A 24,025-nucleotide genomic window follows, 5' to 3' on the forward strand; every position below is an offset into this window, starting at 1 on the left:
AAAAGAGTCAATGACATTGTCGTTAATGAGAATTTTGGAAATTTCAAACGAATATATTGTACACGTGATAAATTGTTTAAATTTGCATTTTTAAATTTACACTTTTACTTTCACAACGCATTTTCTCACATAACCGACTTGAGTGATATACCAACAAGTGTAGTATATACGCACGAGTATACACAGTCAGCTTACATATCTTATATCACAGACACATCAGCGCTTATCGTTCTGTCATCTGTTGTGCAATTACAGAGTCGTTTCGTGGCGATGTGCAAAAATGTCGATTTGTTGTTGCTGTTTTATGCCAAAAATGCAAATTAAATAGATGAGTACGTGGCTTGGCATGTCATGCACAGAAAATTCGACGAAAATAATATCTTATATACAGAGATATGTGTATAAATATATATAGATCTGTAAATAAAAAACTACTCAACAACAAAAAAAATTAGATTTTTCTGAAATTTTTTCCTCTCTAATCTATTTTTTTGTTAAAAAACAATGAGAACTGTTGGTATTTCATCAATATATCATTGAAATCATACTAAAGCCAAATTGTAAACCTTTGATTTTCTATACAAAAATATCTCCATTATATCTTTTTTTATCACAAAACCACCATGGCATTCACTTCATCAGCAACAACAACAAAATCAGCTTTTAATACATACAATCTGAAAATCTCTCACTCATACCAAAAGTCGCACACATTCATCACAACTGATTTGCATTGCGCCTCATTTACTTGGCCATGACTGTCGCGCGACTGCTTGCAGCTGTCAGCATTTCATTGATAGCGTTTTTTTAATTATTTAAATTTTATGGCATACGTGGTTGTTGCTGTGTGCTGTTGTCGTTGATTATATTTTTTTAATTTCACATGCATTTGATTGTGCGGTTCAATATTACCACTCCGACAGGAAAGTGATTGACAAGTCAGCATCAGCAATTTACTTTCTTTGGACGCAATTTAAATAAAAGTTACTACATTTTTTATGAGTGCGTTTTTCGTAGTCAATAGCAGATAAACTAACAATCATATATATATGTAGGCTCTCACTGTTTATTTAAATAATAATCTCCATGTGATTTGTATTATGAAACGTGACAGTTATGTTTTTTTTAACATGGAATGACAATATTTTTTCAACCGAATGATTTCGGCGCGGTTTTGAGCAGTTTTAAGTTATTTCAATGCTGAAAAATTCAACTCATAACTTTTTAAAATTTTACCTGCCAATTAAATGTTACTGGAAGACTGCTACTGATATAATACAAATATATATGATAATATGTATATGATAATACAAAAGAGTCAGAACTAGAAAATTTTCAAAATCAAATTTTTTTCATAGACAAAGCTAAGCCGAGTTAACAACAGCGCTCCTATCGTTTCTTCTTTTAGCAATTTAGCGCCAATTCGAGATACCAATTGCCGCCAGGTCCTTCTCCACATGATCCAACGGAGTTGAGGTCTTCCTCTGCTTCCCCGGGGAAACCGAATATACCCGCGGTAAGGCATGCCAGTCGTAAGAGGCGACTAAGATCCTGGCCACCAGTCCAGGGCTGTATGGAAGCTCAACTTGTCGTAGCTTCGGCTACAAGGTCATACCAAAGACTTTAACCTGGTACCACGTGGAGCAGTAGCCCCTGGAGTTCGCTCCAGTCTGCTCATTGGGTTTGGCCCTTTGTGAAGATTCGTGGTGGCTGTGGTTAAAACCCAAATCGCGGGAAGAACTGACTTTGTCAGTCGAATGTGGAGTTGCATTGCAACCGGGTGCCGGGCCCAAAGTACGGCAGAGGTTTTAGATGGGCCTCGAGCCCTACCAAGGTGGTTAGTGTGTCCATGCCACACTGCCAATTGGTACTGAAAATGTTTACCCAGTTTCCAGGGCGCTGATAGACGCATTGTATTGATCCGTTGTGCTTTTAAGCACAGTGGACTTAAGCTGTCGACAGCAGGATCCCACGTTAAACACAATCAGACGTGGGAAACAAGTCGCAAGTGCGACGACTGTTTGTTTGTTCATTACCAGACCCATTTACTTCGCTTCCTTATCCAATCTAGAGAAAGCAGAATTAACGGCGCGGATGTTGAGGCCGATGATATCAATATTACCGAATGCGCCTGCAGCTGTACACTCTTATAGCTATAGAATGAAACTATTTTCTCCAGCAGTAGATTGAAGAAGTCGTACGATAGGGAGTCACCCTGTCTGAAACCTCGTTTGGCATCGAACGGCTCGGAGAGGTCCTTCCCGATGCTGACGGAGATTTCGTTGATTTTCCAGGTCTAAAGCCACACTGACAAGGTCCAATCAGTTTGTTGACGGTGGACTTTAATCTTTCACACAATACGCTCGAAAGAAACTTACCCACGGTAGTTAGCGCAGATTCTGGGGTCTCTGTTTTTGTGGATTGGGCAGAGCGCACTTAAATTCCAATCGTCCGATATGCTTTCGTCCGGCCATATTCTACAAGGAAGCTGATGCATGCTCCTTGTCAGTTTTTCGCCGCCGTGTTTGAATAGCTAGGTCGACAATACATTGGCCTTCGCAGCTTTGTTGTTCTTCAGAACCTGAGGAATCATGATAATCGTTTTGAAAAGACAGTTCCGAGAAAAACTAACTTATTTGGATGTCGGTTGAGCAAAATACCTATGTATATCTCCTAAAATGGTTTGAATTTTGTAAAATTCACTTGTAGACATTTTCTTGAGTAGTTATTTTCGAAATTTCGAAAAATTCGAAAAAAAATTTTTTTTTTTCGATTTGTTAATTTAACAATTCATCACAATTACCTCGTATGTCGGTAAAAATATGTGTAAATATGAAACCCACAGAGCCGAATGAGCAAATTGGTATTATGATAATATGCCGATATGAGCATCATTAAATTAAAAAGGCACCAAATTCAACAAAGCCAACAAACGGAAACCAATGAAAATGATGTTAAACAAATAATAATGACGCCGAAAGCGAGCGCCACTGCCAAAAGAAATGAATGAATAGAACGCGAAGAGATGAAGTAAAAAAAGAAACCGAAAAAGCAAAGAAAGACGGACAAAGAAAGAGCTTTTTTCATGTATATAAATATTTAAAGACTGTTGGACAGTTGTAATGACTGACTTATGAACATATTACACACACAAACATACATACATACATGTGTGATTATGCGGCGAATGTAAAAATAAAATGCAAGCCCAAAAGCAAGCAAAATAATAATAAAAATCTTGTAAATATTTTCAAAAAGAAGCGCGTGGACATGAAAGTGAACGCGGAAGTGGCGAGGTAACTGCGTATTTACAACAAAAACATGCGCATAAAAGCAGAAGAGATCTGCATGTGTGTATGTGTTCACATAAGTATGGCAAAGTGTCATCGCTGTAAGCAGCATATTCGCAGCTCACTAACGGCACTTGCTTATGGCAAACGGTTAGAGAATTTCTGGTATGTCAAACAAAGAATTTGTGCTTTATTTCAGTTTAAACAGGTATTTGGCAGACGTTTCGGTGGCGTGGAAAATGAAAGACAAATATTTAATAACTTTCACGAGTTTTTATGAGAAAATAGTTTCTCGATATTTTATGACACATTTTAGAAATGATGGAATTCTGTGTTGACTTTTTGATGTAGTAGAATTGTGGAAAAATAAATTTCGTTAATCGTATTTCGGTCAAATATAGCCACTTTGAAGGTAAATTCATAATGTCTCACAGAAACCCTCAATTTTTACTATTTCCTCTTGAGGTGAATATTTCACTAGTTACCCATTCACCATAAGCAAGAGTAAATAAAAATCACTTGGCACCAGGCCTCAACTATAAGTTGAAATCATAAGAACCTCAAAACCAAGTTGCGGGAGCTTCTGGCGAGTCACTATCGATATGTGTGGGTGTGGCCTGGCGTTCTCTTGATGACACAACATCCCTCTCTTATTGGCCAAAAGTTCACGTTTGTTAGCGATTCTTTCCTTCAGACGGTTCAATCGAAGATAGTAAAGGTTTGAGTTTGGTCGTAGGAGAGCAACTTGTAGTTGATAATTTCCTGTCAATCCTATCAGACATATTTCAGCGACTTGCTGATGGAAATTCGGTACTTGAGACTCGTAACTCTTTCTCCAGGTTGGGCAAAGAAGCGAAGCAAATGAGTCTGCTAGTGACGAGGGCAAGACGAAATATCTCATAAAACAAACAGTCGTCTGACTCTCGACTTGGTTCCCTGCAGTGTTGAGAGTCAACTTTGAAGTCGTAAGTAATTTCGTCTATCTTGTAACCAGCATTAACATAAATAACAATGACAGGATCCAAAAACAACGCAGAGTAACTTTTACCAATTGGTGCTACTTCAGACTGAGTAGGCAACTGAGAAGTAAAGTCCTCTATAGGCGAACAAAGACCAAACTCTACTAGTCACTCATCATTCCCGTCCTGCTATATGCCGCAGAGGAATAAACGATGACAACATTTTATGAGGCGACGTTACGAGTATTCGAGAGAAAGGTTCGGCGGGAGATTTATGGTGATTTTTCGATTTTGACATCGTGGCGAGGGCAGTTCTCGTAGGTGCGCTCCAAGCGCTTGCGTCTGTATTTTCCGCCAGGACATGGATGTAAATCAGCGATATGTTAAAAAACTTCACTTTGATGCGGATTGTGGGTAGAAGTTCATCCACCGGGGTGAATTCCAGGATTCGGCGGTGGAGTCTCTCTCTCTGGTCGTCATTATAGTCTCTCATTTGAGACTATTTTTTTAGTTTCTTTCGGGATGTTTCTTACGTGGCGGGTCCTAAAGCTAGCGCACAACCCTGGAGAGATACTATATGTTTCGCTTTCTTACTTTAGCTCGCCTTCAAACGGATGTTTTTTGGCTATCCAGAGAATACTTGGTCTAAGATCGGAAGTCGTGAGCTACTTGAGCCATATGTAAAAGAATTGTTTATGGTCATGAATGAATGGGGCTCAGAGAGTATTTTCACCACAGTAGCCATATTTTTCTCAAAAAAAAAATCAAATTAAGATTATTTTTTTGAAGACCGTCTTTTTGCAAAACTCATATAAACTTGAAGAAGATAACCTCGATTTCTTTCCTCTTACTTCTAGAATAAATGATCAAAGGTGTGCCTTTTTAGGGGCTGCATACTGTCAGGCCCCTCAAATAATTACAAACATTCTTATTCATTTTTGAAAGCATTTTCTTGCTCAAAGATATATTATATTTAGAACTTCCATAAGTATTTGTATAAATACACTACAATGGATTATAAGCTAAATTAAATTAAATTAAATTAAGTAAAATTACTTGTAATTAACTCAAAAAACCGGCCATAAATGCTATGCTGATTTGCCACGCTGCGACGATTTGTTTTCCAAAACAAAAATGAAAATAATGAAAAAGTTGGCAAACTAGTTCGGCTTAAAATAGCAGAAAGAAGAAAGTAAACGGTACGCTTCAATGCTAACGGCAATGGCAATGCCAACAACTTTATAATTTTCCATATCATTTACAAGCACTTAGGCAAGTGCGCACACACACGGTCACAAACCAACAATGTTGGTAGTTATTTGTGTATGTATGAGTGCATTCAACAACAACAACTTTTCTTTATATGTACATATGCATACAACAACAACAACTTTTTTTGTATGTGTGCATACAAGAACAACAACTTTCCTTTGTTTGTGTATATTTAATAACACAACTTTACTTTCCACCCACCAACTCTCGGCCATCAGCCAGCGCTGTCCACTTGCCATTGATGGAGCCAAACGCATATAAACACACGCATACTCATACCTCTAGTTGGCTGATAATTATCAGACTCATGGGCGCAATGAGTGATTTTGATTGCTATGGCGATGACGCATGCGCAGAGTTTGTGAAATGTAATGCCCGTCTAAATTAACCGTTACTAATAACACGATGCAGCGCCAATCGATACGCAGTGGTGACGCGACAGGTCCGTCGTGGATGTATGGTACATGTACATAACATAGTATGGCATCGCCTCTCATAACATAGTATGGCATAGCATAGCACGGCATAGCATAGCACCACTTAGCATAGCTTCTCATAGCACAACATGTACATATATATAGCACATACATATGTACATGCAGTTCCGTTGCGTTTTAAATGCATTTGAAAATTGCATGTTAGAGCAAAAGTATGATTTTAATTTCTGTGTTTCTGTGCCAGCGTTCGGCGTTCGGCGGCTGCGTAGTGTCGTGCAGCGTGCAGCGTGCAGTGACGGTTCAGCGCCGTTCGATTCGAAAGTGGTTTCGATTTTATGTATTTTATGTGTAAACATCTTTCTTTTCTTCTTTCGCCCGATCAATTGTAGCAACACATGTTGTTGTTGTTGTTTTATAAAACACAGTTAATTTGCGATTGCGGTATACGTTTGAAAGCGCGGGCAGTTATTTCGGTTCGGATGCCGCTGCTCACACGTCTGGCGATTTCAGTGCAGTCTTATAAGCATTTTTTTATTTTTTTTGTTGCTGTTTTTATTGCATTTTCTTGCAGCAGCTCATTTATCAAAAATGGTTGTATGTGGCAAGTTTTTATTGTTGCTATTATTGTTGTTTTGCGTATGAAAGCATTTTGTTGTTGTTATCTTGTATTTATCTCTAATACAGTTGCGAGTACCGCTAATTTGCGGTTATTTTTATTTCAAGCAAATCCTCTTGATTTTCCATTTTATTTTTAAAAGAAAAAGTGAAAAGTGAAAACGCATATTTACCACTTTGTTTATAATGGATTTGACGCTGGTTGACCGGCTCCACTTGGCCGGCACAATGCGGCGCCGTGAAAGAAGCAGCCATAAAATTGGCACAAGCGCAGCTGCTTGCAACGTCGGTTAAATAGTGCGTTTCTACTTGCATTTTGCATAAATCAAACTCGTACTAGTTTTACCGTTAGTTTTGGCGAGGGTTTTGATTTCGTTCGGGTATTTTAAGCTCTTTGAATAAAGTTGCATACGATTAATTAAGAAGAGAATTTTTCTACAGAATCCACTTGCAGATCAAATTTTGAACTTATTTTAGTCCGGTTTACCAACGACTTTTAAGGGGGTTGGGTTACGGAGGGCGTTGGTTATTAGAACTCATAAAGTGGCAGAACGTCTTAGCTCATGGCTCAAGTCATATAATTTTTATCATGAGTAAGGTTGGCCGCTCTTATTTAGAAAAAGATTTTGCGAATATTATTTTTTATCACCGAATGGCCTAGAAGGACACCTCGGAGATCATACTAAATATATGAAGAGTAATCCATTGTGAGGCTCCCTTTTTTTTAAGAAAAAACACAGAAACTTCAAATTTAATGAAAAATGTTTTTTATCATTCGAAAGAACATTTTTTAGCATGTATTTTTTTTAAGATTATCTCTTTAAAATATTGGTCGCGGCTACGTCTCAGATGGTCCATCCGTTGTGTCTAATTTTCAATGATTGATCGGGCATTTCGACCGATAACTGGCGAATGACACGCATGATGCTTTGCTCCAAGGTCTAAATGGAAGTGGGACTCTCGGCTTAGACTTTAGACTTTACATACTATATCTACAGGTAAAAGCATAATGGTGTAACGGAACCCAAAACATGAAATTATCTGCCGAAGGAAGTGTTCTCTCAATAAATCCATTGATAGATGCGATGTTTAAGAAGTAGCGCCACCTTGTTGATATCAAATGTCGCCAAGATCGCGAGCTTCAATTTTAGGAATTAAATAGTCTATTAACATGGCGCGATAACGGTCGGCATTGAAGGTTACGTTCTCAGCGGCATCATTTTTGAAGAAATATGGACAGTTGATTCCAGCAGCCCGCAAACCGCACCAAATCGTTGTTTTTTCGGGATAAAATGGCTGCTCTTGAATCTCTTTAGGTTGTTCTTCATCCCAAATGCTGCAATTTTGCTTGTTTATATAGCCATTTAGCCAGAAACGAACCTCATCGTTGAACTTGGCTCAAAAACGTCGGATCTTCTTGGCACTTTTCAAGAGCCCATAGAACGAAGCGGATCGAGCGGCTTCAGTTCTTACACTAACTTTATTTTGTACGATTTGCTACGAACGGCGCTAGATCGACTCGCCACAGTCGTCGTGTGTACTCTCAGCTCCGCCTGCTATATTTTCTTCTGCTGCAAAGCGTACTCTTTTTGAAAAAAAGCTGGACACGGCTCACACATGAGCATTCAAAAGATTGCTACTGAAAAAAGTACCTCTACTTGGATCAAACCCTACATATAGTTGATCAATTTATTTATCCGACGTCTTTTTATATGTATATACGTGTTTTTGAGATATCGATCTAAAACTTTAGACAGCTCTTTTCTCTATAAGAAGCTATTGTCGATACCGCAGATATTGGACCACCATAACATATAGCTGTCATACCAACTGAACGATCAACATCGTGTCTTTGTAAGGAACATTTTTTTTAGTTTTCGAGATATGTTCATGAAATTTGCCAAGTGTTATTGTCCAAGACAAGGCAATAATCTCCGAATATACTGTTCAGATCGAACCATTAAAGCATAAGCATAAGCGGCCATAAAAACTGACTGAACAAGTCAGAGTTAGTTATCCATATACTTAGCTGGTTTAAGAAATGGACCTGAGAAGAGTATTATAGCTTCGGAGCAGCCGAAGTTGTTATGTTTTCTTATTTTGTGTTAAAACGTTAAAACTAAAATTTTATAATTCGATTTTTCTATTCATAAAGGCAATCTCAATTACTAATCTTTACTGAATAAAAAATATAAATATATTCGTATACATATAAATCCGCAAATATTTACCACGTGGGTGAATTTTACTTCTTAAGCTTCGATTTCTGCGCAAAATAGGTTAATGATATAATTTTTATTGACATATGAGAGTGAGCCAAAAAAAGAAGAAACACAATTTGTGAAATTATAGTAAATATGTATGTACATATATATTACTTTGTATTATTCAGATTTTTGACAGAAGTTTGTCAGCAGATTGACTTTTACGACTGTTACCACGCATTTGTGTCACATCGTGCTGAGCGACAGCTGACAACCTTAAAGTCGCGTCTTATAAATGACATGCCAGTGAAACTTAACTTATATAAATTATTGGAAATTTCAGCTATCTACGCACAGGAATTAAGATTTCACCGAAAAAATATTCGGAGCAACTGAAGTCTATACAATCTGATGAAATTTGAGTCGAACTATAGCCACAAAAAAAACATATAAGTGAAGAAAATATAACATATTGCATTTAAATACTAATATTTGTTATCGCATTCAATTAAAAGGCTTCTGAGCCAATATAAGCATGCCGGCATTTCATACAATTTTCCATACAGTTGTTTACCATACAAGCTTCGGGTGGGATAGGGTTCAGTTTCGTCAGTAATACTGCGTTTACAGAATGTCGGGTCCGTCCATACGTTGTCAAGTATCTCTGTTGTAACCTCTACTAGACGTTCTTTTTGCAAACGGTTTAGGTCTTTTGGTATGTGTCTGGCAATGACATGCTTTATACCCAAAACATTAAGCAAATTGTTATGAGTTGACTGAAAAGAAATAGCGAAATCCTGTGCTACCCTTCTGATGCCAACAAAACGATTCTTAAGCACTGTTTCATTTCGATGTTATCGTCATTAACAGAGATGGGAGGTGGCAGGACGATATGCATTAGACATGTTTTCGATGATTTCACGACCCTCACTGAATGCTTTGTGCCACTCAAATATTTGTTTTCGTGATAAAGTAGTCTCCCCAACCACTTATGGAACTATTACAACTATTCAGTTGCCGTGATTTCATCGGAAACACAAATTTTCAAATTGTTGTTCGATTTTTTTCCATGGTAAAAATCATTAGACAAACTTTCGCATCGTAAAAAAGGCTGTAAGATATACAATATTGGTTTTTTGGCGAGCCAACTTCACGCGATTATATAACAAGGTCGGACAAAAGTAGGGGGAAAATAGCATCCGTCCGAGTATTTTCGAAGAGAGGGAGAGTGGTTCGGATGCAAAGGCCTAAAAACTGTGGAGACATCAATACTTGGTTTGGTTCAAATGGTAATTACGAAACAACCTAAAATAATCAATATCGATTATTATCGACAAATTGCTAAGATATTTTTTTTACCTCAACTCTCTTTAGATAATTGTGTCAAACAATTGCGTCAAAAAACCAAAAGGTATATCGATACAACTTTATTTTAGTTTAAAATCCATAGTCCATGCCAATGCTCACTACACTGACGATTATACAAGGTGTTTTACAAGGACTCTTGCTTCTGCTCATAATAAAAACGAATTTTTAGAATCGTAGTCTTTTTGAAAAAAGTTCAACTTTATCGGGACGAGTCGAGCCAGAAAGCGTTTCATACCCAAAATATCCACGAAAATCATTCGAGCAATGATCATACCGAGCTCTCTTGCCATTTGTCTAGCACTTACTTGACGTTTTTCAAGCACTACATCTTTCACTTTTTTAATATTTTCATCAGTAGAAGAGGTCGAAGGTCGCTTAGAACGAGGCATGTTTTCAACGATCTCTCGACCGTCTTCGTAACCAACCACCAGCTTTAATTAAAATAAAAGAAAAAAATTCAAAAAATATATACTTATAAAATACCCCTTCTCACTGAGGCACCCTGTAATTACGGTACGTGCAGATTGAAATTTAAACCCGCAATTTGTAGCACAAAATTGCACAAAAACAAAGCGCCCGCAGCGCACTTGTTGCCGACGCCACGTTTTTGAGTCACCGCCTCACAGCACACAGCGCCTCCAAAGAAGAGCAAAAAACGCGGCAATAACTTCAAAGTGTGTACAAAATTTTACACACATAATATTTTGTGGCCGTATCCTTTCCACTTTTCACTTGAATATGGTTTTTTTTGGTATTTTTTTCTTGACAACCTCGTCATCATTTAAGAATTGTTATGACGATCGTGGCGGTGATCGCTGATCGCATACTAATAATGGAAACGTTGCTCTGCACATATTCAGCTGCGCCGGCAAAGCTTTCTTTGTATCGTGCATACACACATACACACACAAAACACACTCTCCTCGAACAACATTCTATGGCCTTTTACGGGCTGATCGCGCAACGCGCCATTAAGCGATCTCCCGGCTGGCTTTGTGCGGTGCATTTATGACTTTACAAATTGTTTCGGTTATGGGTCACGAATTATTTTTCGTTTAAATTTCCGTTTTTCACCCTCTCTCTGTTCATTCTTTGTTTCATCTTGCGAAGGCTGTGAATGGCGTTGGCGCACTTTTGCCATATTCCATATATTTTCCCAGCCCGTTACGAGAGCCAGACGCACGGCCAGGTATTATGAGTGAGCTTTTAAAATTCTTATTGGCTTTTCGGACATGTACCATGATGCATATGATCGCATTCGCGTGCACGTTTTGTTTGTACAGAAATTTGTTTTTGGGCTATTGGCGCTATTCAAAGTTGATCTTCACTGATCTTTGGCTACCTTCCAGTCATACACATTTTACGCGGTTTGTTGTTGCACATGTTTTTTTTCCATTTCTCATGCCTTGACTTGAGTTTCAATGTTCTGTTTTTCTTTTACACTTTTTGTGTTTACAAATTTCTTGTTGCCACAGTGCGTTTTTATCGTTTTGGTTTACGTGCCGCCTTTCATTGAACAAGAATTTTCTTTCTGCTTTTGTTTCTGTTTGTGTGTGTGTGTGTGTGTTTGCTGATCTGTTATTTGTTCGATTACTGATAGCTGCCACAAATTTAATGAGTTGCCCTTGAGGTGATCGTCGTATTGAGAACTGTAAGGTTAGTCAATGTTAAGAGTCTTTACATTTATTGATCGTGGCTGTGTATCGGTTTGGACAGGGGACAAGAGTTCGTGCACATTTTGACAAATGGGAAAAAGGTTGAATTCAGTTTCAATAGAATTGATATCTCAATAACTATAGAAAAATCCTTTAGATAGCTCAGTAGCTTGGCTCACAATAAATTACTATTATTTTCTTGTATAGAGAACAGGAGCTTAAACGACCTAAGGGTTTTTGAGCATAATTCTGATATCTTGAATTTCATCAGTACTAGGCTGAAAAGATCTTATAAAGGTCTTATTGTCATTAGAATTGAACTCAAATGCCTCGATGTTAGACCTTGCAAAGGTTATAAACGGTTATAAATTTGGCAGGTGTTCAATGATTTCTTCGTATGATACAGCATTTTATGTGACGCAGATTTAGATTTCTTGAAAAATACGTTTCGCATACAGAAAAGTTTCTTTACAAGAACCTGATTATGATCGGCCAGCTTGTATGGCAGCTTTATGCTCTAGAGGTCCGAAATGAGTGATTTCAAAATGGGCAAGTTTTTGAGGAGGAAAGGATGTATACAAAATTTCAAATCGATATCTAACAAGTAAGGAAGGGCTAAGTTCGGGTGTCACCGAACATTTTATACTCTCGCAGGGTAAAGTGATAATCGAGATTTCATAATACGTCATTTACATATTTTTCAAATACCGTATTTTTGTAAAGTTTTATTCCGCTATCATCATTGGTTCCTAATGTTTATACTCGTATTATACAGAAAAGGCATCAGATGGAATTCAAAATAGCTTTATATTGGAAGAAGGCGTAGTTGTGAACCGATTTCACCCATATTTCGTACATGTCATCAGGGTGTTAAGAAAATATTATATACCGAATTTCATTGAAATCGGTCTAGTAGTTCCCGAGATATGGTTTTTGGTCCATAAGTGGGCGGCGCCACGCCCATTTTCAATTTTTAAAAAAAGCCTGGGTGCAGCTTCCTTCTGCCATTTCTTCCGTAAAATTTAGTGCTTCTGACGTTTTTGTTAGTCGGTTAACGCACTTTTAGTGATTTTCAACATAACCTTTGTATGGAGGTGGGCGAGGTTATTATCCGATTTCTTCCATTTTTGAAATTAATGAAATTAAAATTGTAAATCAGGCATATGGAAATGCCTGAAGGAAACGACTTTATAGAGTTTTGTTGACATAGCTATAGTAGTTTCCGAGATATGTATAAAAAACTTAGTAGGGAGCGGGGCCACGCCCACTTTTCCAAAAAAAATACTTCCAAATATGCTCCTTCCTAATGCGATCCTTTGTGCCAAATTTCACTTTAATATCTTTATTTATGGCTTAGTTATGACACTTTATAGGTTTTCGGTTTCCGCCATTTTGTGGGCGTGGCAGTGAGCTGATTTTGCCCATCTTCGAACTTAACCTTCTTATGGAGCCAAGGAATACGTGTACCAAGTTTCATCATGATATCTCAATTTTTACTCAAGTTACAGCTTGCACGGACGGACGGACAGACGGCAAACAACCGTTATGTGAACAAAACTATAATACTCTCGTTAGCAACATTGTTGCGAGAGTATAAAAATTAAAAGTCTGATTCGCGTATATACATATAGACGGTCATGGCTGAATCGACTCATGTCGTCATGATTTTCATTAATAAACCTAAATATTTCATAAGATCTCCAACGATTTCTTCTGGATGTTTCAAAGATCTTGGCAAACTCCAATCAAAATATAAAAATTGATCTAAAATGGACATGTTTCAAGAAGAAGCAAGTGATATTTAATCAAAACAATAACTAATATCACTTATAAATATAAACGATGACAAATTGGTATGAATTGGGCTTCAAATTACTTTCACACAAACTCCCCATTTGGTTTCTCAGTGATCTTTTTCTATGTTCAGATCACAAGTAAAAGCTTGCTGGAAAAAAGTTAGCAGAACTGAAGGAATAGTCTTGAGGCAATAACCCAAATAGGTCTCCAAAAATGTTGTTAAAAAGTCGGAAGATCGTTATAATCGGTGTATCACTTTCGATGACAGCTATACTACAAAGATTTCAGCTTCTCATGTGTATTCACAAATTTACTAATTTCACAAAAAAATTCGTTAAATTTATGTGGTTAAGTTGATATATTGTATATAAGGGTATATGTGATAAGTAAGGAAAGTTTAAGTTCGGGTGCAGTCGAACATTTTGTATGGGATTTTCGTACATACATACAAGGTCTGTCGCAGAAGGAACAGAACTTTTTAAATATAACTGTTTCTTGTGGCGCCACCTCACGATCAAAAAGTGACAGCAGCTTTTGGTCATCGGTCGTAAAAAGCATTTTGAACAAAGATCAAATATTAGATTTTGTTTTAAACTTGGGAAAACGTTTACTGAAACATTTCAAATGATGAAAAAAGTTTATGGTGATCAGTGCCTATCCCGTAGTAATGTGCATGAGTGGTTTAAGCGATTCCAAGAAGGTCGTGAGGACCTCTGTGGCGATTAGAATTCGGTCGTCTTCAGAAGTCATAAATAAAGACAATGCTGGTATTGTACACCGAGAATTTGTCCCACCTGGCCAAACGATTAATACTGGGTTTTACCTTGGTGTTATGAAGCGTAGTTTGTCACGCCGTGCTCGACCACAATACCGTGAGGCAGGGTTCTGGCGCCTATTGACGATAATGCGCCCTCCGTTTTAAATGCACTTCGACGCTTGTCACTGATTTTTTGACAAAAAACTCCATATTAACCATTAATAACCCACCCTACTCACCTGATCTGGCACCCTGTGATTTTTACCTATTTGGAAAACTTCATTTGCCTGGTTTCGGGACATTTCAGCTATCCAAAAGCCGACGACCGATATTCTCAAGAGCATTCCTGACCTTAAACACTAATTTGAAATACTAATTGCCCGGGCTAAACGCTGTATCGAAGCACAAGGAAACTACTTTGAATAAAAAATATAACTTTTGAAAAAAATTAATATTTTGTTGTTTTTTTTTAACAGTCCTGTTTCTTTTGCGACAGACCTTGTATATTCTTTGGTGTTTGATTTGTATACTGGAAGTAAAAGAATCATGTTTCCTAAAAGTATTTTATATGAGAATTAGTAGGCACGGTTGTTGTTCGATTTAGCCCATTTTCACAGCGTTTAAGAGGAATGGTTGGGTAACCTCACATACCAAATTAGCTTGAAATAAGGTAGGCGGTGCCGCACCCATTCCGCAATTATTACACTTGCTCCTATAAAGCTCTTCCGTATCATCTTGGTTGTGAAATTTAATTCTTGGGGGCATTTATTCAGTAAGTTATTACACTTTAAATAGTTTTCAACTCAACTGTTATATGGGGAGTGGGCGTGGTTATTATCTTTTCAAGAAATGTAAACATGACTTCTTTCCAGAAATTTTGGTTATTATTTTTCTCTGAAAGTGGGGTTACCTAATACCAAATACATGTCGTTATTAAGCAGAAAACCCGATAGATAAGTTATTAGTCGTCTCATAAATGCATGGGTACAATCCGAAAAACGTGACAGGTCTTCATTGTCTAATCTAATGCAATCCCTGAAGTTTTGAAAGTAAAGAATTATAAACATTTTTCGAATATCGGCGTTTCTGAATTAAGATAAGGGACCATCGCCCATAATTTCTGACGTGGGATAAGTCTACCCTGCGTTTTAAATGCACTTTAAGTATGGTAAATACCCCTTTCAATATACCTCAAATAAAACAGTTCCAATTAACCAGATTAATCTCAGCCATAGAAATTCAAATGCCTAACTATACCAACGGCAAACTCTGATTACTAAAATTTCATACAAACAAAGCCGCGCTGCACAATTTTGGAACTAAAGCTGCGCTAATGAAAAGCGTTCTCCTGGGGCAGCTCAAATCTGCAACAAACCACCCACTAATTAAATATAAATCTAGCGAAAAAATTAGGCTGCTAATCGGCTAATAACGAGCGCTTGACCGCGAGGGCGTATGAGCTTACCACAACCGCTACATACACGCACACACACACCTGCACAAATATTGGATTTATTTAGAAATTTTAGCAGCTGACAGCATTTTAATTGTGCTCATCAATTCCAAGTCACGCTGCCGACTGCAAAAGCGACTTACAACCACACGCACACACACACACCCACATGCTCACATGCAACGCTGGCTTGCCGATTTCTGCCCATGCTGGCAACACTGCGTGCGGCCTTGATTACTTAATTAAATGCCAACAATCACGGTGCATTAAGTTGCTGAGTGGTAGTGGAGTAAGCCACAATTACCAGCATGAATGCAATAATAACAGCAACAAAAGCGGTGCGGACAAAAATTAAGTAGACAAAAGCAATAACAATAACAACAACTAACGCCTACAACAGCACATTGGCGGCATGGGTGCTGGCAACGGCTGGCAGCTAACGCTAGCAACAACAATAACAATAATACTGTATTAACTAAGTCTATTGTAGTTGTTGCTTTGTTGGCGCAACCACCACATGCACAACAAAGCGTATCAACTTTAATCAATCAGCAACAAAATACGGTGAGCCACATGCTGCCAACAACAACAACAGCAACAACATAAACACGCATAGGTATAGAGCGTCAAGTAACAATTGCTGCCACGAGGCGTTGTTGCAACTCATGCCCTCATATACGCATACACACACACACAGGCAGGCGGCGGTGGATAACAGAGCAGAACGGAGTACGAAAATCTATGTGCACTGGGGAGCACTAACGTTCGTCTGCATTTAAGTAAGTGTATGTATGTGTGTGTGTGTTGCACATTGCGTGGGTAACTGGATATCGCCTGGCACCCGCAACGATCACCATTGTTGCCAACAATAAATTATGCCACAACAAGCCAGCAATTGCAGCGATTTCACAGTACTTACAGCAGGCTACAGCAACAACAACAACAATAATTGTAACAACAATTACAGCATTAAATATATGTGTGGCAAGCATGCAACAACAACAACAATGACAATTGTGGCAGTGAATATATGTGTGGCAAGCATGCAAGCATAATGCCGCCAATTGCAACTAGTTGCCATGTGGCGTGTGTGGTATGTGCGGCAAGTGGCAAGCGACTGTGAAATGTGAGCAACGCGCCGCGCTGCGGCCATAAAAAGTTCAAAGCAGTCAAAATGTAACGTGAACGCGAACGCGAACGTCAACATTGGCACTTAGAATGCGGTTGCCAAACACATACAAACTTACACGCTTCTACAAAAACAAAAAAAAATAGTAACTTCGATTGCGCCGCAGCTATAATACCCTTCACAAATAAGAAATATTCAGACAAAAATTTAATTTGGTTAGATCGGTTTGCATGTCAGCTATATGCTATAGTTGTCCGATCCAAACTATTTGTTCGGAGATTATACCGTTATCTTGGATAATGATCTGTGCTAAATTTCAAGAAGATATCTTGTCTAATAAGAAAGTTCTCCATATAAAAACTTTATTTTGACTGATCAGTTTATATGGCAGCTAAGGATTTAGCGGTCCGATCTGAATAATTTGTTCGGAGATTATACCATTTTCTTGTTTAATGATCTGTGCCAAATTTCGGGACGATAAATGGTAAACCAAAAAAGTTTTTCATACCAAAACTTGATATTGATCGATCAGTTTGTATGGCAACTATAGGATATAGTTACCCGATCTGAATAATTTATTCGGCAATTATACCGTTACCTTTAAGAATAACTCATGCCAAATTTCGGGACGATATCTTATCTAAAAAAAAATATTTCCTTACAAAAACTTGATTTTGACCGATCAGTTTGTATAACAGCTACATATATGCTGCATTGGTCTGATCTAAACAATTTTTTCGAAAATTATACCGTTATTCTGAAAAAGTAATCCACGCAAAATTTCGCGGAGATATCTCGTCAAATAAAAAAGTTTTCCATACCAGGACGTGATTTTGATCGGTCACTTTGTATGGCAGCTATACGCTATAACGGTCCGATATCGCTGGTTTCGACAAATGTGCGGCCCCTTGAAGAAACAAAGATGGATGCAAAACCTCCGATCGATATCTCAAATTCTAAGGGACTAGCCCGAGTATATGCGGACAGTGGAAGAGACGGCCTTGGCTAATTCTTCTCATATACTATCTATATATTTCATAGGATCTCCGACGACTCTTTTTGAGTACGAGAAGCTTCGTACTTTGTTCATGGTATAAAAATATAAACGTTGAGACAGACATGGAGGCAGTGACCGAGACCCTCGCCTGGAGTGTGTGCCGCTTTTTTGGCCGCATGAATATACTTTTACACACACACACACAGATGTGTATAAAAATGCGTACTTAGGTCTGCCACATATTACTATTATTATGGTTGTTTTAGTTGTTGCAGTTTGGCTTTGAATTTGTTGCTTTGGCTGCTGGCAATAGTGGCATGCAACAACAAGCTATTTAGCTGTATTGCACTGCAACGTTCAACTGCAGTGCAGCGTATTTAACTGTAATGTGTATTAGTATGTTTGTGTATATGTGTGACATGTGCTTATACATATGTGTGTGTAACTGTGGAAAATTGAAATGCATCGCTTTAAATTCTATATCAAATTTAACGTATTCATTTGCCTAGTGAATGTGGCATGCAGCATGCGCGCCCAACTCACAAGCACACATACACACACACACACGTACATAAGGAGCTTCGCCCCCAAGGCGCTCACTGTCGTTTCGTCACGCTGCACACGTCTGCTCGCATTCGCATAATCAGTAGTTGCTAACCCCAACTGCTTGGCTGCCACTGTTGCTACAACAACAACAAGGGCAACAACAGCAACTCCTACTTAACTTAACTTCTCATTCACTTTGCCTCACTTTACGTCAAAGTGGGTTAAGATCATTAAAATTCGTTGCAATTTCAAGTATGCCGTGTTGTTGTACACAAAACACTGCTTTGTTGTTGCTTTATGTACATAGTTAGCTGTGCTGGTTAGTAGGTGAATACTGCAACAATGAAAAGTCAACGCTTAAGGGGGGACGAGTACAGTGTTCACCGGGAGTGAGCGCTCTCAAGTATGCACTCATTAAACTCAATGAGAATTCTCTGCCTGCCGCCTGCTGCCGGCTGCTTCTCCGCTGTCAGTTTGGCAAATTAGCTGCATAATAGTCGCATCTTTAAGCCACTTGCATGAATGCGAGTAAATAATTGCAAGCGTTTGAGTGTGTATGTGTGAGTGTTTAAGTGCAACGTGAAGTGCATTTTTGAAATTTTTCGGAGCAAGTGGAGACATAGTCAAGCTCAAATATTTCATAATTGCCGTGCAGTAAGCGCGGCTTACGCCTGGGCTGGCAGTGCGATAACAAAATGCATAAGGAAACAGGAAATTCAGATGTTTGCCGAGTTAAGTGGCTGCCTAATAGCCTTGGCGAATAAACAACACAACAACCGAAATGCGTTCTTTTAGTCATTTCTCACTGGGAAATACGTAGAAAGTATAAAATATTTAGAAAGAAATGCTCAGAGTGCATAAGACCTATTTAATGCGAAAGTGACGGTGATATAGAGAAATCTATTAGAAATTGTTCTCAATCATTGTTGAATTTTGTTGCAAACCTATAGTAAAACCTAAGGCCATCCTCTGTCCCTCAATAAATCACATCAATCCTCACAAGTCCTTAAATTGTATGATCTTTATGTGATTTTACCCCTTACATTGCCCACTATCAGTAGAATGGGAACTGGTCGGTGCTCCCCTCTTATCGTGCGTTGTACTACTTGACAGCTGGGTTACGCGAGAGCTTGATCAACGCTGGGCCATCCTCGATTCATGCATTACCGCTAGAATCTTTTAACTCAAAATTGATCGTATGGTATTCAAAGAGCTCTTTGCCCTAATTATAGGAATTCTAACAGGTCATTTCCCTATCAGCATTCATTTCGTAAGGTTGCAAATCTTACCGGACGCTAGTTTCAGAAGCTGTATGTAAGAAAGCGGGTTGGAAACATCTGGAAACATGTGAAGTTAAGGGATTAGGTGGGTTTAAAAATTTCAAAAAATCGATTTTGTTTTGTATGTCTTTTTAAATTCTATAACTCCTCTAGAATGTTGTCCTAAATTTTCAAGTTAATCCGAGTAATAGTTTCGGAGGTACAGCCTTGAAAACTTGTGTGCTCAAGGCTAGCTAGGCTAAGTGCGCCGTCGTCAAACGCGTTTTTCTCGAAACTGTGTTTTTGAAGTCGGTGGACATGATTTCTCGAAAAGTTATGAACCGATTTTGTCCAAATTTTGCAAACATCTTTAAAATAATAATATCTAGTAATTGAACGAAGAAATTTGTATTTTTTATATTACAACTATTTTTTTTGAGCCAATAAATGGCGAAAACTTGATCTAAAAATTAGATTTTTTGTTTAAGGTTCGTTAAAAAATTCAAATTAAATTTTTTTTCTTTTCCTTCGTTCAAATACGGGATTTACACATGAACTAACGAAATAAATTTGGTTTTTTGATTTTAGTTGAACCAATGATGAGTTATGCTGTCCGGCGACAGCAGTTTTTTTTGCGCCCAGGCGCCCAGGGAGATGAGGTCCCAATGGCTGAATTTTCAACATTCTTTTATAAAAATTTCAGAAAATACCATTTAGATGTGTATGTTTAATATGTCATATAATATAAATAAAATATATAATTGTAACTGTTAAAAAAAAAAATCGTAAGAATATAATTTTTTTGAACCTCTGAAACCCACCTAACCCCTTAAGGCTTAAACACTTGAGAGCTTACACCTGTATCCCACCTAGCTGGTGGATATAGTAGAAGTTGAACAAATTTGTGTTGTCCATAGCCGCCTTGCTGACTTGGAAGAACTTATAGTCTAAGGTGATCTCGGGTTCAGCCAATGAACCTAATCTAACCTAAACTCTTATATTTGATTTCAGAACGTAAGGCCTCTACGTACACCACAAGGTACAAATTGAACAGCGCCATTCGTGCTTTTGTTTGACAAAGTTTTTTAGGCTTTTGAACTGGAAGCACTGAGTATAGTCTTATTCTGTGGAGCAATTCACAAGCACGGGCAAATAAAATATGCAACGTTGATCAATGCAAAACAGTACTAACCGATCTGTCATCAACTCGTTTTCATTTAGTAGTTCTAAGAAGCAGTTCTAAGAAGCAGTTGGAGGAGAATTCAACTTGCATTTTAAGCAATTATCTCAAAATCGGTAGACCTAACTCTAACATTAGATATCCAAAAAAATTTGGTGCTTACCCTAGGAAAGCAGAGGTAGAGGAAGACCTCCGATCGGTTGGAACGACCAGTTGGAGAAGAACCTGGCTAAGCTTGGAATCTTCAATTGACGCCAAACAGCGAAAAGGAAAAACAACTAGCGCGCTGTTGTAAACTCGGCTATAACCGCGTAAGCGGTGTCTACGCCAATAAAGAAGAGGAAATAATGACTATCAGTCCAACGCTGTGGATTTAGCGAATCAACACAGAGAGTAATAGTGTTAGTAGGAAGTTTTAAGATCACATGTGAGTGTATCAAAACTGTCATTTGAGCGCTACCCAAAGCCGGAGCGCAGAGCGCCCTTAGATATCACCATAACCAATTATGTTCATATATTACAATGTTTCGCCGATATTTTAACTAAGTACTTCATAAATAATATGAGGCAAGCTCTTTTTGCATATACTATACATAACTAGTTATAAGGATCCGAAAAAAACTTTCTAATGACTTAGAAAGCGAACAAAATTAAGACTTCTATTCATATTATAAAGTTGTAATTAAGAAACACAATGTAAAAATAATAGCATTTTCACGAAAAAGCTACTATGATTTTAGAAATTTTCTACTAAGCCCATTTTCTTCTCATTTTCAGATTCATTGACATTGCGCACAGCTCCAAAATGTGGAGCCCTCAAAAAGGTCCTACACGATTGTGGGACCTTAGGTTTAGTCATATATTTATATTACATTTAATGGTGAGTAAAAAAAAAATATTACAAAAAATAGTTGAAATAATATTTTTTAAATTAGTATGTGATTACAGTTAATATACCGTGATATAATAAGTGTATATTTACTAATTGTTTTGTAAGTTTTTTGAAAAAATTAGTTAGTTTGTAAGTAGCAATGCGCTCCGGACACCCAACACCGATCGAGGAATAATCGTTGTTAGGAAAATTTTTAGTAGGATCGAATAAAACTGGCAGCCTTAGATAACGTATACAATTATATAGGGTGTTTGTTTGGATATGTGGTTTTCATAATGCAATAAAAACCATACAATTTAATGTTATAGCCAAAAATTTAGCTTTGTTATAAAGATAAGGATTTGTCATTAAGTTTTAGAAAGGATTTCGGGTCAGTGACTGTAGTGGATGGCTCAAAGAAATTTCAGCCCAATTTTCGACCATTTGTCTCAGCAATTGGAGTCATTTATCAGCAATAAGACGCCAAATATTATTTTCCAAGGCGTCAAACGCGTCAGTCTTGTCTGCGTAGTAAAGCCACTTCACATAACCCCACAAAAATAATCCGAGGGTGTTGAATTTCACGGTCTTAGAGACCACATCACAAGCGCACAACCCGAAATAATGCGCTCACCAAAAGTTTCCTTCAATAAATCAATTGTTTCGTTGGCTGTAAAGCACGTAGCGCCATATTATTAGAGCCAAAGATCATCAATGATAATGTCCTCCATTTCAGACATGAAAAGTCAATAATCATAGCTCTATGCGTTCTCCATTGATTGTAATAATGTTTCAATTTCAAAGAAATATAGGCCAAAGATTTTCTTTGCCCATCTTCACTTCAGAGCAATTTTGTTTATTAACAAAAGTGAGCTTCGTCTCTGAACACAATTCCCTTGCGATGCGTCGGGCAAACCAACCGTTAGTTTGGCAATAAACTTGCACGATTTTTAATCCTGTTTCCTGTTGTTCATTATGAATTGGCAAACCACCAAACTTTCTTGAGTACCTTTCCTTGTATTTCAACTGTTTAAGGCCAAAAAACGGTCACTGAGATTCCGTGGACTGTATACAATCTTCCCTTAGATGAACGGCGCACACGTGATGCTTAACATGAGTACTTGTCAAGTTTGGATAGATGACAAATTTTGCATTAAGGAAAAGCTGTCAGATTTTCTTAATCATTACCTAACCTTTAAAGTTGATCTGAACAGCATTTACGGCTAAAATAAGACTTACGTAGTTTCACTACTACATTACTTTTGATCTGGGGGTATTGGCATATATTAATAAGTTAGGTTAGACCAGTTTTGGTCCTTTTCGAAATCAGATGGAGCTCAGTTACTAGGTCCATTAGGAGTAGTCATCTTTTAGGACGCCTGCGCTTGACGCGAATTTTAATAGACTTTGCGGCCTCACTATCGATATTTTCTCCAGTGTAATATACCGTGGGGACCCCAGATGCTTACAGTGTAGTCTTGCCAATGCGTATTAGTAAGTTAGGTGATACATATATTTTTACAGTAATACCCTAATTTATAATACCGCTCCATATTTTTTTATTTATGTTTGAAAAGGCACCGTTACCTTAGAGTTTCGCTAATGAAGTGGACACTCTTTCTTTCTTTTTCTCATGTGCTGAACAAAACTTTATGACGCCTAATTATAATCTAATTTATGAGTGCAGCTAACATATCCTCTTAAGTGATAGTACTTCCTTCAACTTCTAACAAGCACTTCCTGGCAGAATGTGGTCTTACCTCTGCTTTATATTTTCATTAAATTAACAAAAAAAAAAAAAAACTGTAAGTCAACACGATAATTTTTTTTGAAGCGAACCGTTATTAAGCAATTCAAGAAGTAATGTTGCAATATAGATATTTTTGTTGTTGTTATACCCTTGCAACATGTTGCTGCAGAGTATAATAGTTTTTGAGTAAAAATTAAGATATCATAGTGAATCTTGGTACGCGCGTTCCTTGAAAAAAAGTACGAGGGCGTAATCGGACCACTACCACGCCCACAAATCGCCATTAGCCGAAAACGTACAAAGTACCATAACCAAGCACTTAATTAAGATATAGAACTATATCTTGCAACAGGCTGTCGCAATTACAAGAGGCACTTGTGAGAAAAAAAATTTGAAAAGTGGGCGTGGCTCCGCCCATAAGACGTTTAATGTATATATCTCCTAAACTACTTAAGTTACAATAATTACAAAATCGATGTTGTGAAA

At 37.7% G+C, this 24,025-nt stretch overlaps 1 protein-coding gene across 1 annotated transcript in view; it reads left to right on the top strand.

Annotated features, from left to right (window-relative positions):
- The window catches only part of LOC120775048, a 64,049-nt gene that overhangs the window by 20,864 nt on the left and 19,160 nt on the right, over window positions 1-24,025 (top strand). The window contains exon 2 of the mRNA XM_040105025.1: window positions 21,696-21,798. Coding sequence (XP_039960959.1) covers window positions 21,724-21,798 — 75 coding nt within the window. The 5' untranslated portion in view covers window positions 21,696-21,723. The remainder of the gene's footprint in view (window positions 1-21,695; window positions 21,799-24,025) is intronic.

This window comes from Bactrocera tryoni, chromosome 4 (assembly GCF_016617805.1).
Source record: "Bactrocera tryoni isolate S06 chromosome 4, CSIRO_BtryS06_freeze2, whole genome shotgun sequence".
In the NCBI taxonomy this organism is placed as follows: domain Eukaryota; kingdom Metazoa; phylum Arthropoda; class Insecta; order Diptera; family Tephritidae; genus Bactrocera; species Bactrocera tryoni.